Source organism: Lepisosteus platostomus, chromosome 2, assembly GCF_059453375.1.
Source record: "Lepisosteus platostomus isolate fLepPlt1 chromosome 2, fLepPlt1.hap1, whole genome shotgun sequence".
Classification (NCBI taxonomy): Eukaryota; Metazoa; Chordata; class Actinopteri; order Semionotiformes; family Lepisosteidae; genus Lepisosteus; species Lepisosteus platostomus.
Window position 1 is genome coordinate 12633173 of NC_142612.1, and position 16056 is coordinate 12649228.

The 16056-nt window shown below is 42.0% G+C and overlaps 1 protein-coding gene across 2 annotated transcripts in view; it reads right to left on the reverse strand.

The window, feature by feature from the left end:
- Positions 1 to 404: 404 nt before the first annotated feature.
- The window catches only part of slc9a7 (solute carrier family 9 member 7), a 55275-nt gene continuing 39623 nt past the window's right edge, over positions 405 to 16056 (reverse strand). Inside the window, exons 14-17 of one of the 2 annotated variants that reach the window (XM_088598580.1) lie at positions 15492 to 15555; positions 13762 to 13844; positions 8327 to 8432; positions 405 to 3918 (exon numbers count right to left, since the gene is read on the reverse strand). In XM_088598580.1, the coding sequence (XP_088454706.1) occupies positions 3655 to 3918; positions 8327 to 8432; positions 13762 to 13844; positions 15492 to 15555 (517 nt within the window). In that variant the 3' untranslated portion in view covers positions 405 to 3654. Of the gene's footprint in view, positions 4008 to 8326; positions 8433 to 13761; positions 13845 to 15491; positions 15556 to 16056 lie in introns of both variants that reach the window. The other variant, XM_088598589.1, reaches the window with a different exon arrangement.

Sequence of the window (16056 nt, forward strand, 5' to 3'; positions counted from 1 at the left end):
TGAAAATAAATTCCTTGTCGGACTTGAATTAAACAAGGGTGAGCACAGTTATTTAACTGGTTTGAGGAAAGACGCACTATTACCAAGTTCAGCACACCTAACCACACGATTGCAATCCCACAAACCATCCTGCTGCCACCCTGCACACTTGCGACTTCAGTGAGATCTTGTCGAAGAACAACATTTAAGCTCATCTTGGACCATACAGTGGCATTTGTACTTATGGGACGCAAGAAAAATTAAATCTATATCAAAGGTGATGGTGAACACAAAAAAACGTAATGAGTATGTACAGTAGCATAATTAATCGCCTTAAGGCAAATTATGGATGAAGTATTAAAAGCCTTGATGGCAAGGGTCAAAGAGTCAAGATACTGTATTCTTTAAAAATAAAACCAAAATAATACCAGCCTGCAGCACAGCTTTTATTGACAGATATATCACATGCAGAACATCTCAAATGAAACAGAGTTGCAAGGTATTCCTACGAGCCTCAATGAGTGCATCAGGAAGAGTGATCTCCCTGCAGGATTCACAGTACACACGTTGCTAAGGAGGACACGCAAAGCTGAAAAGGAATGACTCCATTGATTGTTCCGTAAGAGCAGGACAGCCCTACTCCTACTCAGGTATCATACAGTTCAAACAGCAAAGAAACTCAGTTAGAGACGTACAGTTTTCACAGTATTAAACCTTGCTCCTGTTGTTTGAGACCATAGCTGCAATAACTCAACTGATAACCCATATCAAAAGTGAATTCTTTAGAATGTATAAGCTATAGTCAGTAATAACTAGCTCTGAGTACTCCTAAAAGTGGCCTCTTCAAAAAATGGAAATATACAGATTTTCGTTCTTGTCCCCTTCCAATAACCCAAAACACAGACCAAAGATGCAGACTGTTATCCTATCATACTATCAATGACTGGTACATATTCACTGGCTGTTGAGCCTTTGGGATATTTAAATTAATTCACAAAGGTCTGTAGATTGGGCTCCAGAAATGGAAGGAAAGTTTTAACTTTCAAGAAGTCAGCATCAACAGTTTACAGCAGTTCAGGTAAAATGCTATAAACAGTACATTAAACAGTAATGAGTGCTATCCACATTGACCTTTTCTTATGAACTTAAGACAGATATCATTTTAACATTCTGTACAGTCAGGCTTTAAGCTGAAACAGTCCTTGTAATGACTTAGCACAAAGAAGCCTATGAAGCACAATGTTTTCATGATTAGAAGAATTAAAACATTATTATTCACTGCATTTATACAATGTTTCTTCAACGCAAAGGATCCCAAAGCACTTAACGTCTTGGAGGGACTATTCACTCACCAGTGATGCGCAGTCCCCATTAGAATTCCCTATTGCTTCGGCCACAAGGCTGAAGCAATGACAAACTCACAAGGAGAAAATTCGGATCTTTTTAAAAGTGCAATTGATCCTCGGGTACGGATTATAACATTTGGAGCTCACTGTATACATTATCACCATTTTAAGAGACCCAAAGTGACAATTGAAAAAGTTAGTGTGCACAGATTTTTTTTTACTAGTATTAAGTACTCACAATGACTTTAGAAACTTTGATGATTTCATTTGTTATTCATTTTCAAATTCAGAAAATCCTCAGGTTTCTGAACAGTTAGTAAGCAGGACATCTTAACTACACAGGACCTTCAACCATTTATTCATCCCCCAAGGATGGTCTCATTCAGAACAGCTGCAGTCCAACTACAGCCGGAGTGCTCTATACACGGGAGAGCAGTTTCACTAACAACACTCACTACATGCAGTGCTGCAGATTTTACTGCTATAACAGGACAACTGCAGGGAAACCACTTTAAGCATCCTTTGTGCCAATGCAGAAAATCTGTTCAGGAAATTGGCCAGAATGGTTAGGCATCCTCCTATGAAAAGATCACAGGCTACAGGAGATCTTTTACCTTCACAAATGTTAATGAACCGGCCTTTTATATGAAAAGAGAAATACTATCGATCGTGAGGTGAGGTACGGGAAAGCTTAAATACATTAAAACATTTGTTCTTGATTATTAAACACATCTATTCTTACTTCTCTGTTGTTTGAGGGGAAAAAAGATGCTGCCAAAATCTCGGCATTCTTTGCCTTCTTGATTTCCCCCCCTGGTCATTAAATCAAAAGCAATACCCACTACTGATCTACAGTGGCTAACACAGACCAGGATATTGCTCCAACACAATTCTGTCAGATTTCATGACTTTGTATTATGGTGAGCACAGGGAGCCTGCCTTCTGAGAAGAAAATAGTTACTGTTTTGGCTGCAGGAATAATGCAGTCTGCTGCCCCAGCCTCTGTTCTAGTGCCTTTGGGGAGACCGAAAAGCACCACACGTCTTGTTCAGATAGGGTGCTTCGATCCCAGAAAACCAGAGTGTGGGTGACTAAAAAAACAGCACATCTATGTGAAGATCAGCAGGGCTCCTATTAGTAGTACAAGTGTGATTCAAACAGTGCTTTTACTGTCAATGCAGTGAAAGGGCAGTTCCAGGCATTTCGCATTTTGACAAAAGCAATAGTTGCAGAAGACATTGGTATCTGGTCTCACGAGTAAGCCACAATGCCTGTCTACCACGGACTATAAATAAAAGCATTATAACTATTCATGATAAAACATTGTCACTTTAACAGGACTTCTCATGTCCTTGACCCACGTGTCTCGTGTGAAATAATGCCTTGATATACAAATGGATTCTTTATGTACACACGCAAGAGCATTTAGACATTGCTTGCACCCATTTCTGGCTCTTGCATCTAGAGCAAAAACAAAAATGTCATAATGTCTTCTGCAATGCTTAGAAACCCGAAACAACTGATTGAATGACATTGTCACTTTTACTGTCTATCAGTCTGTATGGGATGATATGATAGCCACCGCACTTGTTAAAAAAAAGGGATTACATTTATTGGTTTAGTTTCATGCGTACTGCGATCTTCCAGTTGATTAGCGGAGGTTATGGCTCACACGATAGCAGAGGCGTGGTGACCTGCTGGCCTTTCTTCGAGAGTCTTTTTTAGCAGCAATGCAACACAATGAGGACAATGGATTGGCTGCACAGATCTGTACCTCTGCTCGGCATTTAAATGTGCTTGAATGATTTACGATGAAGTGATGGGTCCTAGCTCAGTTAAGCGTCTCTCCTTTAAAATCTAGTAACACCTCTAAAAAGAGGTACAGCAGTTGTGTGCCGGACTAATTTCCCAAAAGGTTCCAGAGTTCTGCGGTTTACGTTCTGGGAATTCTCCTTTTCACACAAGCATTGAAAAAAACCACAGCCAGCCCACAAACAGTACGTCGTCTCGCCGCCGATGAAGACCCCTTTCACAGGGAAGGTGGGGGGGTGAGTGAGGCTCCCCTTTTCCTTCAGTCCGCCCTTGAGAAGAACGAAATGCCGTACTTTTGTTTTCCTCACTCCTAAAACGAGAGCTAAGACTGGATGATCAGGGGAAGGCCGGCCCACAGGGCCTCTTCCCCCAGGGACACAACGGGTCTCGAACCAGCCCCCCCATTGTGCGGTCCCTGCGCTCGGCTGGGCTCTAGTCGGGGTCCTGGGCTTTGCGGAGGGGGTGTGGGTGGGGGGGGGGGGAGGAAGGAGGGTGGAGAGGGAGAGGAAGAGGGGGGTCAGGCGTGGTCCTCGATGGGGAACACCAGGCGTGTGCCCCGGCTGAGCACCTCGTGCTCCCCGCCCTCCAGCTCCCTCTCCAGGGCCTCCTCGGAGGCGCCGCCGCCCCCGCCCCGCCTGCCGTTGATCTCCAGCCCCGCCGCCGCCGAGCCGCGGCCGGCTGACGCCCCGTTGGCAGTGATGGCCGTGTCGCCGTAGGTCAGCGTGAGGTCGCCATCGTTGAGGATGAGGTCAGAGTCGGCGTCATGCAGCTGCTCCTGGTTCTGCAGATACAGCGACAGTGAGACAGGAGGGGGGCGAGGTGGGGGGGGGGGAGGGAGATGACAGGCACACACACTGTTTATGAAGGACACTGAGGAGTCACAAAAAAGGAGAAGGGGAGGGCGGGGCACCACTTAGTAGCAGTTGTCATCATTTTTTTCCCCCACAGCGCACATGTCCCTTCTCCAAACATGTAAAAACGCAGGGAAATTCTAGAAAAGCAGCAGAACGGCCATCCTGCTGGACAAGTGATCCTTGGGACGAGTGTTCAGTTCATTGTCGTATGCAAAAGTGCAATGAAATGCTTATTTGTATGTATGCTCCAATACAAAGACATCCCGCACCAGCTTACAAAAACACCAAGTTCAAAAGTTGGCAGTAATGCTAAGATATGGCAGAGGAAAACAGGAGCCAAGCAGCATTAGAACATTTAAGAAGCTGCATGATAAAATCTTATTTACTGATGAAATAATTGGAATTTGCCGGCCTTGCATTTCTTTAAGCATTGGGCTGTGTACATATTCCTTAGCATAACTGTGAAAACTTTTTTTAGATTAATGTACAAGGAAAAGCTTCTTAGGCCCTATCAACATACTGAATCGGGAATCGTACTTGTTTGCCCTTCCTTAACCAGTGAAATAAAGAACTGGATTCGCCTACCAGGGAATTTGCTTTACATTGTATTTTGCATAGAAGAAGCCATGGTCTTAAAATGAAATGACTGTCTCATTGACAACTTTTGAAATTTGTTAGCTGTGATCAGAAACAGGATTAGAGTTTTACACAATCACAATTATGCAACACTGTCAAATGTGCATACCAGCAAAATCTAAAAGAAATCAGGATCAAAATCAGTTGTGATAGATCTAACCGGCAAGTGGTTGGTTTGTTGGCAGCGCTATTGTAAACAGTGATGCCAACACACAACTTCCCTTTTTTAAAAAAAAAAAAGTTTTTTAAAAAGTTTTTTTTGTTTCCAACAAAGCAGAAAATATTTTCATTATTTCCCAATAAAGGGTTAAACAGGTTTATCTCTTTCAAATGTGTCAAAAAATAGATTTCTTGCATCTACTGTATACAGCACTTTTCATCCCAAAGAATCCCACGTCGTTTTACTTATAAGAGGGGACCCACATCACCCATCACTGAAGAGCAGCCTCACTACACTGAAGATCAGCTGGAGAAGGGAGAAATTGGTCCACCAATTAAATGAATTGTGACCTTTAATACATGTGTGAAAATCTTTCATGGTATAGTATAATATGCAGTACGTCACAAAAGCAGTGCACAGCAAATATTTCAAGCAAATATTCTCGTGTCAAACAATGTAAAATAACTCTCTTATCTCCTGTAACACTACTGTACTGTCCCCTCTGTTGTTAATGTTTGTCTGTCCTTGTTTCATTGGACTGCATTGTAAAACAAATTTCCCCCAGGAGGTAATAAAGCTTGAATTGAATTATACACACTACAATTGCCTTAAAATGAATAATGAGATTGAACGTGCCTTGTTCATGTTCTGATAAGTTCAAATGTATGCATGGAATTACCCAAAAATAAACACTACTACATTAGACTTATTGTTCATCTTAATTTAATGATCACACTTACAAATTGTTTGACTGTAAAGCACTTTTGATTTTGCTGTCCCAATACATTTGCAAGGCACTGTAGTGTAGGTCATATTATTCATCTTCTCCACTAAGTACATTCATGCTCTCCAAGTTTTCAGTGTATCCTAACTGACCTATTGTTTTATTATTTAAAAGCAACGTATTTTTATAACAGTCAGTAGAATGCCCTTTAGCACTCAATTGAAACTAAAAGACTGCATGGAGCTAGAACTAAAACTCTCATGATCAGTTTAAGACATTTCTTCACTTCAGTCACTCTGGATTGGCACAAGAGTTACAGTGTCTGCTCTGGAGGAGACAACAGGCAGGCTATCACACCGCTGTGCTGTGTAAAGCAGATGCCACCAATTTAAAGTCAAATTGGTTCTAACTGACCCGGAGTTATCGCCTCACTTCCTATCACTCTTCACCTTCCAGCAACAAACGCTTTCGACACCATGCAGATTTCCATTACAAAAAAAGACTGCTGTCATTTCTAAGAGAATGCCTACGGACAGCGATGTCCTTTGTTCATGTTGCTACAGAGCAGACAGAATTAAAAATAAAGTGTGATTGGGAGGTCAAGACTTCACAGGGCAGCCGTGAATTCCTTGCACTGTTCCAATGGCAGAGGTACCTAGTTCTCACAGGAAGCAACGAGCCGCCATGCTGATCATTCAAGATGCTGGTAAACTGGAAATCTCATTTACCCTTCAGCAAAACAACCGTAGGAAGCAATTGCAGCAGGTTTGATCTCTGGCAAGATGTTTTCCGCTGGTTTGAGCACGGCATTAAAGATAGAAACACTGAAAACGAATTCAGGAGTTCTAGCATTAAAAAAAAGGAATGCGAGCATCTCGACTAACGCGCTCTGCACGGAGGCTGAAGAAAAAACGAACGTCTGCAAATGCACACTTTGTTTTGCATATAACCACAAAAATATTTGTGTTCCAGTAAACCAAGCCTGAGTAAAATCGCTCAGTATCCTTTTTGTGGTACCTACTGTGTGGGTGGTCCCATTTGTTTAGAAACGGTCATTTTACAGCACAGTAGTTGGGGATTCAAAGACCAGGTTCTTTATAGCCAAAGCTCTTCATTGTGAGGTAAAGTACTATATACATTAGAAATACAAGAGAGGTAGGAACTCTTAAAGAAGCAACTAATGAAAAGGGATAAGATGCTTATACAGATCCATCTATGTCCCCAACTAAGAAATATGAGTGAAAAGCTGAGAAAGTGATAAACGATGCTGAGAAAGTGAATCATTCAAGTCAAGGGTTTGATCTTTTCACAGATTAAAAGAACTAATCTTTCAGCAATCTTTCATTATGGAACTGCAGCTAACTACAGAGGGGACTCAAAAGGAGTTACTGAAAACCTTGATACAGTAGGTGTTAAAGTCAACCCAGAAGACGATTTCAGGGCCAACACAGAAGTTGGTTCCTGAGGACACAAGTGGACATTAAGGAGGAGTGCATTTAGGACCGGAATCGGGAAGCTGTGACAGTCTGGATCAAATTGCCCAGTCACAGTGGCAAAAGCTTACACTCTAGGTTCCTTAAAACAACACATAGAAAAGCTTAGAGTTAGGATTTGAATGGCCTCTATAATTAGTCACACTTCTTACATTCTTTTTCAATAATATCTTTTAATAATAATTTCCAAGGCATTCACATTAACTGTACTGATAACTTTCAGGATTTACTGTATATGCCTTTCATGGTAATAAGGATGTTGTTTGTCATTTGTTTGTGCGTGTTACTTATGCTGAAGTTGTGTACATGTTTGCTTCTCTCATTCGATTGATTTCAACTGCTCAGGATAGAGACCTATGTACCAATCGTAACTACAGCACAACAGCATTACTTATGGTCACTATACCTTGAGTGTAAAATGGCTGAATATTATCTATTATTTCGGAATTTTGTAATTATGTTTAATGTCTGTGAAATAATGACAGGTACTGTATACAAACAACAGTAAAAAGGTCTTTTAAAGGGTTTCTAAAGATTTATTCCTGAAACAGCCTGAAGATGATAAACTAATGAATTTCTAACTTGTCTGCAATTTGTTTCAACCAAGTAGAGCATCACTATGAACAAAACATGCTCCTGAATGTGATGAGGTAAACTCTCCTCATTTCTTAATTTTATGTTTCCTAAAATCAGCAAAACGAGTGGCCAGACCTTACTGGAGGAAATGCAATACTTATCCTGTTTCTAGCCCACAATGTACCTAACACTCGGTTTGGAAGACCAAACTATCAGGTCCTTGTTTCAGTTTTCCTGATGTCCTCCCTTGGACACCTCCTCCTTGTATATATACCTCTGTTTAGAAAACGAGACAATGATTTTGTATTTCGACAATTACATTTACACGGATTTACCAGGTATGACGGTCATTTGGAAAAGAGCACAATTATTTTATGATATGAAAGGAAATATCCACTCAAAATGCCAAATACGGCCATGCTGGCTGTCTATAATCAGGAGACTGAAGGCATGGGTGTAGTGCCACAGACTCCGTCCTGTACTAATTGTTTATCTGAAGAAACAGCAGCTTGTGGCTGTGGTGAAACCCTGAGAGTAACACAGTAGCCAAATGAGGAAAGAACAGTAAACAAGCAAGACTGGATAAGATGGTGACAGAGAGTGTTCTGTTAAAAGAAGAGGCCTTCTAAATGAACCGTCACGGAAGGGAAGATGAAAATCATTAACCTCAGAAATACACACAAAAAGAAATTGGCGTTGGCTATTTCTGTACCAGGCTGTTCATTCATCCTTGTTTTTATACTCACATCGTAGGCCTGTGGACTGGTCAGGCATCGAGCCAGAGGCCCACAGCAGGCAGGTAGAGTGGAGGTGAGAGGAGGCCCACTGTGCGTCAGGATTGGCTTCAAGTAACTGAAGTGTTTCTACTGTCAAGGAGTAAAACTCAGAGGTTGAAGTGTTATGAGTATTTTCAAACTGCAATTCTGCCAAGCTGAGCTGTCTTTAACTCCCTCAATCAGTTCTAGCAACTTCGAAGGGACTGCATTTCAGGCGAGCAGCACGTGGTGTTGTTAATGGGAACCGCGGCTCTTTCGTCACCAAAGCCAGTTCGGAGGCGTGTAGTCATCAGATATGCTACATCCTGTTCTCAGCACTCTTTTTCTAGCATTCGAAGGTGACAGAACCTGAAAGTGGGAAGTACAGTTTCTTCAAGCACTTCAAAGTCTTTCGCCGAGGTTTGAAAGCAGAAACAATGGATATGAAAATAATTATGAAAAGCACAAGTATAGTAAAGCCATAGGATTTAAGCCTTTTCTCTAGACCAGAGGTTAGAGATGATAGCTATGCTCACTTTAGATCACGTAATAGGTTTATTCCATGCTGAAAAAAAAGAAGAAAGAAAACACAACGTTTCGGCCGTGGAGCCTTCTTGACACACCTGAAGAAGGCTCCACGGCCGAAATGTTGTGTTTTCTTTCTTCTTCTTTTTTTCCAGCATGGAATAAACCTATTACTTGTTCCTTTGCAGCCTTTGCATGCTGACGCAGCTACCCACCTGAAGCACTTTAGATCAGATAACAAACAAGTAAAGAGTGTTGCATCTGCTCTGCTGGTGGAAACGTATGCAGTGATATTACAACGTGTCTTTTGGGATGTTCCTTTCCCAGCCTAATGAGAACTCTCAGGGCCTTCAGAATGTTTTTCATTTTCCTGGAAAGAAACACTTTTGACCCTGAAAACTTAGCAAGAGCTATCTTAACCGGAACCTGGTTCATCGCCTCCTCTCGCCTTCACAGCAGTGAAAGGAACATCAGGAAGAGAATAAAAAAAAGACAACATTAACAGCATTGGGACCCCACAAGGCAACAGGAAAAAGGTCAGCTGAAAAAAGCCTTTTAAAACTCAGACCCTGGTTGAAGACGTTCAAATATTTACATAGGGTGCCTATGGCTTTGTTCCATGCTGGTACGACTACATACAAAAAGCTTTAGGAAAGACCTGCTTGGTATAAATCACATCTACATCATTACTTGCACTTAGTGATTCATAAGGGAGCAAGCACTTAGAGAGTCAATATATCCGAGAGCAAATGTAATTCACAGCACATTACTTCAATGGCTATAATAAAAGAAGAGCAGTGTTCACTTTCTGGTTCTAAAATGCCCTGTTTTTAATGGCTCTAATGTAAACCATCTGAATTAATATACACCTTTCAAAGCTTGCGATTGAGTGTGCTGTATACTGCAGGTGCACGCAGGCCTACAAACTGTAGTGTGCAGGAGCAATTGAGCTGAGTGGTTCAATGACAGAAGAGCTCTTATTTCCAACTCAGTTTATAAACAGGAATATTGTTCCGAAACACAAAACCACTTTTGGAATCTCAGCTGTTCAGATATTTTCAATTAAAGTTCAGGATTTAAGGAATTTCAAGACCCATCCCTAAAAAACGTATCTAATGCATACATAATGCTGAGCAAAATCAATGAGGAGCAATAAACTAAAAGCTAAAGCATTAAGAAGAGCTTCCCTGATCAACTTCAGCAGGCAAAGGGTTTAACATACAGACTGAACAAACCCTGCTCTGTTCCTGTGTAGCTGGAAAAGGAATTTTTACCTCATTTGGGATTTGGTATTCCTTGGAAGAAGCTAAACTGGTTCTTTTTAAAGAGCCAAAGCAGAAATCTTTTTTTTTTTCAATCTGATTAACTCTTATCCAAAGCAAAATACATTTGTACCCATTTTTGCAGATGGGCGTTTTTACTGGGGCAAACTGAGACATTCCTCGCTTGAGGGTGCAACAACAGTGCTGGCGAATGGGATTTTTAACCCACTGACTTCCAGTTAAGACTTCAGAGCTCTAACCACCCCCTCACGCTGCTTCCCATAGAACCTTCTAGATCCTGGAATGTACAGAGATTCACACTGTCAGTGGCCAGAGAAAGGCCAGACAGCAGACCAAGGCAGCACAGCCAACAAAATTGGCTCCTAAGCACCACAACACGCACAGCTCACGTGAGAACTTTAACGAGAACATTTTGTATCTAAAGCCAGTCCTTCTTCCAATGCCAGAAGTCCCTGCTCCCCCCCGCTTCCTACACAGACATTCCAAGTCTCCTGGACATTCCGGGAGTCTCCCAGAAATCAGCGTCTCCTCTCTGACTCCCGCAAGTGATCCATAACCTCACGGAAATCGCCCCCCGCTCCCACATTTTTCCGTTGGCAACACCCCCGATCCAAAAAAACATCATCAGCGAATGATTTAATTCTATAATATGATCTGGATCATTCTGAGAGTCTGCTCAAATCTGCTAAACACGCCGCATCTCTGTACAACGCAAGCTTGCAAAGACAGCGAGATTATTCAACTGGACTGGTGAGTTACAGTATTTCTAGTGTATTGCATATATATTATAGTATCTATCAGCGAATCATTTAATTATATAGCTGTGATTTTTTTCAAGGGGGACCCCTGGTCTGCATGTGTTCACAGGAGGGACGACCCCCTTCTCTGAAATCAATTGTTAAAAGCTGGGATGTCTGCCTACACCAAAATGGGTTTGACAAACACAAGCACTTTCCCTTTCCCAGATGTGTAATAACCTAGGACGACAGAAGCCAGTGAACGTCATGAACCATGAAAAGATTCTGTTCTGCAAAAAATAAACAGGAAATACAAATAAGTGTGCTACTGTTTTGTGCTAAATACTGAGGTGGAAGGGAGGTGGGTTGAAAATTAGCTTTGGTTCTGTCAAGGAGACCTCCTTCTGACCTATGGTGGATCAGATTGTCACAGGAACAGCGTGGGGCACAGTAAAGGATTACTATTACTATAACACTGTAATTCATGGTGTCAAAACTGGAAAAAAAAACCCACACACAAAACAAGAACAAAGAAATAACAGGAGGCTATGTCTACTGCAAACAAAGAGCAACATCAACACATCACTTTCATCCCTTCAGATGTGCTTCTGTTTTGAAATATAAAACAAGCGCTTTGAACACCCCCAAAAAAAAGCACTGTGTGCTGTTTTAATTTATGTCCCCCTAAAAAGTGGTTCTCAGTCCTGGTGCTGAAGTTCCATGTGTGTCTGCTGGCAAATGTTAACTGGTGACTGTAACTGATGTGTTTGCTGGCTCAGATGTTTTATTACACATAGCCCTCAGTTTCATTTCCTTTGACTATGACTGGGAACCACTGCCACAGTTCCTAAAATGATTTGGTTACTGTAAGGAAAGTTTTTACATGTTAGAGAGGGTCACGTAAAAGGAAGTCTGTTCCTACAGTTATCTCCCCTTACTTTGTCAATAGACCATCACTTAACTTTTAAAACATCAGACAAGTCTAAAAAGTCGTGACCCGTTTCTATGCGAGTATCACGTGCTACTTTTAAACTACTCGTTTACTGCCTGAATTTGTAGAACAAATTCAAGAGAGGTAAAATAATACAGAACGTAAAACCACTGTTTAAATTTTAAATTAGCCACGAGGGGAAGAATACGATTCCCACTAAATCAGGAGGATTGGATTTTTGTGTAAGCTCTGTGAATTTTCAGAAATGGGACGGCTTTTTATTCACACTTTACCAAAGGTGGAACTATAAATGATGCAGAATTCAAGCTAGACTTTACGAGTAGCTGGGGAAGCAGGGGGAAAGGAGGGGGATTCTTCAGAGACATCAGATTCTGGAAGTAGAATCCGACCAACACAGAGGAAGAGTGAGGAGGAGCTCAAACCCAGTTTTTAAAAACATAATTACTCCTGAACTTTATGGGTATAAAAGCAAAATGATAACGGTGTGAGAGACACAGAAAACAGATTTGTCTGCTCAACAGCGCACATCTGAACTTGTGGACATTTTTGCTCCTAGTTCCAGTCTAACAAGGGCCTCCTGTCTGAAACCACTTTAAGCAAGATGGAAAGCTTTCACAAATATGTAGGAGGGACTAGAGGAGTCAGAAGCAAGTGTTTCAATTTCAGCGCTTCTGATGTGGGCAGCAAAGGCGGAGAGAGAGCTCAAAGCAAACATCCGTCCTGTCTTATGCCTGACACACCAATAAAGAAACATGGGACTTCCTGTGCAAGGAGGCCTGTATCTGAGACGTGCAAAAACACTTTGCCAGGAAGTACGAGCGCTTGGTGATCAAAGACCAGCTCACTACTTCATGCTTTACTTGTTGGTGTTAAAGCTCAGTAGGTGGTCAGCATGTTCTGTGTATCTCTTACAAAACCTTTTTTCTAACATCCTGACAGTTAACTGACTCCTATAAGAAATGGTTAAACAGTGCACGCTGTGTGCACACGACTCTAGAAAATGGCTGAATTGTCTGCAAGCAGGTATAATTTCTCCCAAATCCCCCCCTGTTCATCATCATCATTCACTTCAGAGTGCTTGTAGCCTTCCTTTGGGAACCCATGACTTGATCTTACCCGGCTCTGAAGAGCACAGTCTCATGATTTTCATCCATTACCTGAGGCAATGACCACATTTTGCAAAAACAGAAGCAATTCCCAAGAATCACCAATGTCACGCAAGAACCTCCTATAGCAAAACATAAAACTATGCAAGAGGGTGCCTGTTATTGCTTCTGTTATAGTAATGCCTTTCAAATCAGTTTTTACGGTCTAATAGTTGATGTATATGGTACAGTCTTATGCGTTTCCTCAATTGTTTTGCAGGCTTTTCCTTTCCAACTCGATTCCCTGCAAGAAAGGGTCTTGCGGGCTGTGCTGAATCAGTGCCATCCACCCATTTACTGCCAGAAAGCTACTTATCCTTGTGTTCATTGTCACTGTTTTTCCTATAAGCACAAGGAACAAAGCAGGACTGAAAGCACTTGACAACTCTCCCCCAGACAGAGCCATAGAGAGAAACCGAAGCTCACAGACAGATTTCTGAAGCAGGGATCTAACCCCCAGGTTTTGAGGCCGCAACGCTAACCGCTGTACTGCCTTGACAGTCAGTATAACGACAGTAAATACCCATGACTGTGCCCCAGACGGCTCCTGTATAATGACCAACACACCGACCAGAAAAGCACATTAGAAAAACTAAATAAATCAAAATAATGAATGTGCCTCCATCTGCCATGGTTGTTGTATACAAGTTACGGGCAGGGAGAGAAAAATAAAGCTCTTGGAGAAATAAAAAACTGCTTTGAATAAGAGTGATAACAGCAGATAAATTATTTATATATCACGCGCCATTCTGTGCGCAGTGCGTAGACAATGGACAAAGGATACTTGTGATCAAAACTGTACCACAGTCTGAAGAGCCAGGCACTCTCTTGTTTCGTTTTGCTCCCACCTTCCGGCTGGGTCCCATCCTTTAAAGACATGAAATGAAATCTATTTCACACATGGACACATTGTCTGAATGACCAGAAACAGAAGGAACAAGGTCAACGTATAAGAGATGAGAAAGATTTTAGACTTCCATTATTTTGAGGCTTGTCCCTTAACAAAAGCAATAGAGTGCAAATAAAGCCATGGAAGACTAAAGAAATACAGAACACCAAAGGTAGCAGAGGCCGGTCATACAGAATGGGCCACAGGAGGTTTCTGATGTGATGCGAGCTGTCTGAAGTAAATGTGGGAGTTAAAACAAATGAATTTTTCCATGTTTAAGCAAGCAAAATCAAGTTATGTGTTAAATGTGTACGGAAATCTGCAGATATTGCAGAGAGCAAGCCTTTGGTTTTCAGATATTTTGAATCACATACAAAGCGACTGAATGTGGTACATTTTTTTCCCCATCTTTAAACAGAATGTCACATGCCAAAATGGTTCATGCAGTCATTTTCACTTTTGCAGAGCAATGTTTATATGATTTTAAGACAGCAGCTACAATGCAAAAAGGTACCAGCACCTCTTTTGGAGAAGGTAGTGAGACGAGGCTAGGATTGGTAAACCGAAACCAAGCTGTACAGTCCCTAAATTAATTTCACACCCGCCGGTGAGGCATGACCCGATTGAGTGCGAGTTTTTTTTTACCATGACATTAAGTCAAAACATTAATTTCTATTTTTTTTTCTCAGTAGAGGAGAAAAGTAAAGAGAGAGAAGCCTAAAGATCAGTCATTAGTCATTTCTAAAACACTGTATTCAACCGCTTGTGACACCGAAAGTACTTGGTGAACTTGCATGTGAATGAAGTAACAAGTGTTGCAGCAAACCGAGGACTTGATTCGATTTGAGAACAGCTGGGGCTAAACGCCTAAGAAGAGAACCATTGCAAAGCATTTTCACAAACCAAGAGGGGAAAACTGATTGGGATCAGTCTCCCTTCTGTGATATTTACTTAGTAGGCAAAGATCCCGGCTGTGGTCTTGACTGATTGGGCTCCCAATCCTACTGGGAGAGGAAAGGAGGGAAACTCAGTTGAGCTGGCAGCCCAGCATACAGTATGATCTCCAGTCAAAGCCTGAGGAATAATGAGCCGGTCTCTAATTAATGTGTTGTACGTTGCACGAAAATGTCCTTTGATGTGTTTGTAAGTAGTGTTGTATTGACTGTATAAGTTTTGGCAACATACACCAGTCATGTAATTTGAAATTGATTTATGCTTATCTGCTAATAAGGCCTGTTGTAAGACAGGAGCTCATTCTGCATTGTCGCATCCAAAATCTTTGAATGGTTAACTTGTAGAAGGTTGTGGTGAGGGGAAAATTTGAACTAAATATCCCAAATTGGAAAACGAATATGGAGGGCTGGTAAATTAGTTCCTACGTAAACACAGTACAGCTGAAAAGAGCTCAGAAAAAGGGAGAGCAAAAGCAAAAGCAAAAGTGCAACACGATACTGTACAACCCTTAAAACTGACAACCTTTAAAAATATATGAGATTTGCATGCATGAGGTGGAAGTGCATGTTTTAACCTCAGCACAGAACAATGCGAGGTAGAGACTGACTTGGTTTCTTTTTTCCAGAGGGCACAGTGCTGGACAGTGCCTATGAAAACGTGGGCAGACTTACTCCTTGAAGCACTTGGAAGCTGTCGCCGCAGGGCTGAGGATCCTGGTCCGGATCCACGCCAACCCTGTAAAGACAAGGAAGGAAGGGACAGTGAGAGAGGGCCGACGCGCTGCCCCGGCTCGGGCCTGCAGGGCGGAGAGGCTGAGGCAGCTTTCACTGAGCGCGGGGCAGGCGAGGCAGCAGCAGCAACAGACACGGGCAGCCAGACACCCAACTCCTGCAACTCTCTGTCTGGCCAGAGGAACACCACAGGCGAGGCTGCCCATTACTGCAAGAGAAGAGGACGGTGAAGGAAAAACCGTGGGGGGCTGCGGAAGCCATTTTCAGTCAAGAGAAAAGAGGGGCCAAGCATGCCAAAGCACGGGGTGGTAAAAAAAAAAGGCAAAAAAATACCTTTTGCTTTAAAAACACACACACACACACACACACACACACACCAGATTTAAACCCGAATACAGCAGTGCTGAAGCAAAACCAAGTCTGGTCTGAGGTTTGCCATGCCTGAACATATCGTGTGGCTGTTACTTCATGGCTCAACAAGAGCTCACGGAGCCAGGAGCGATAG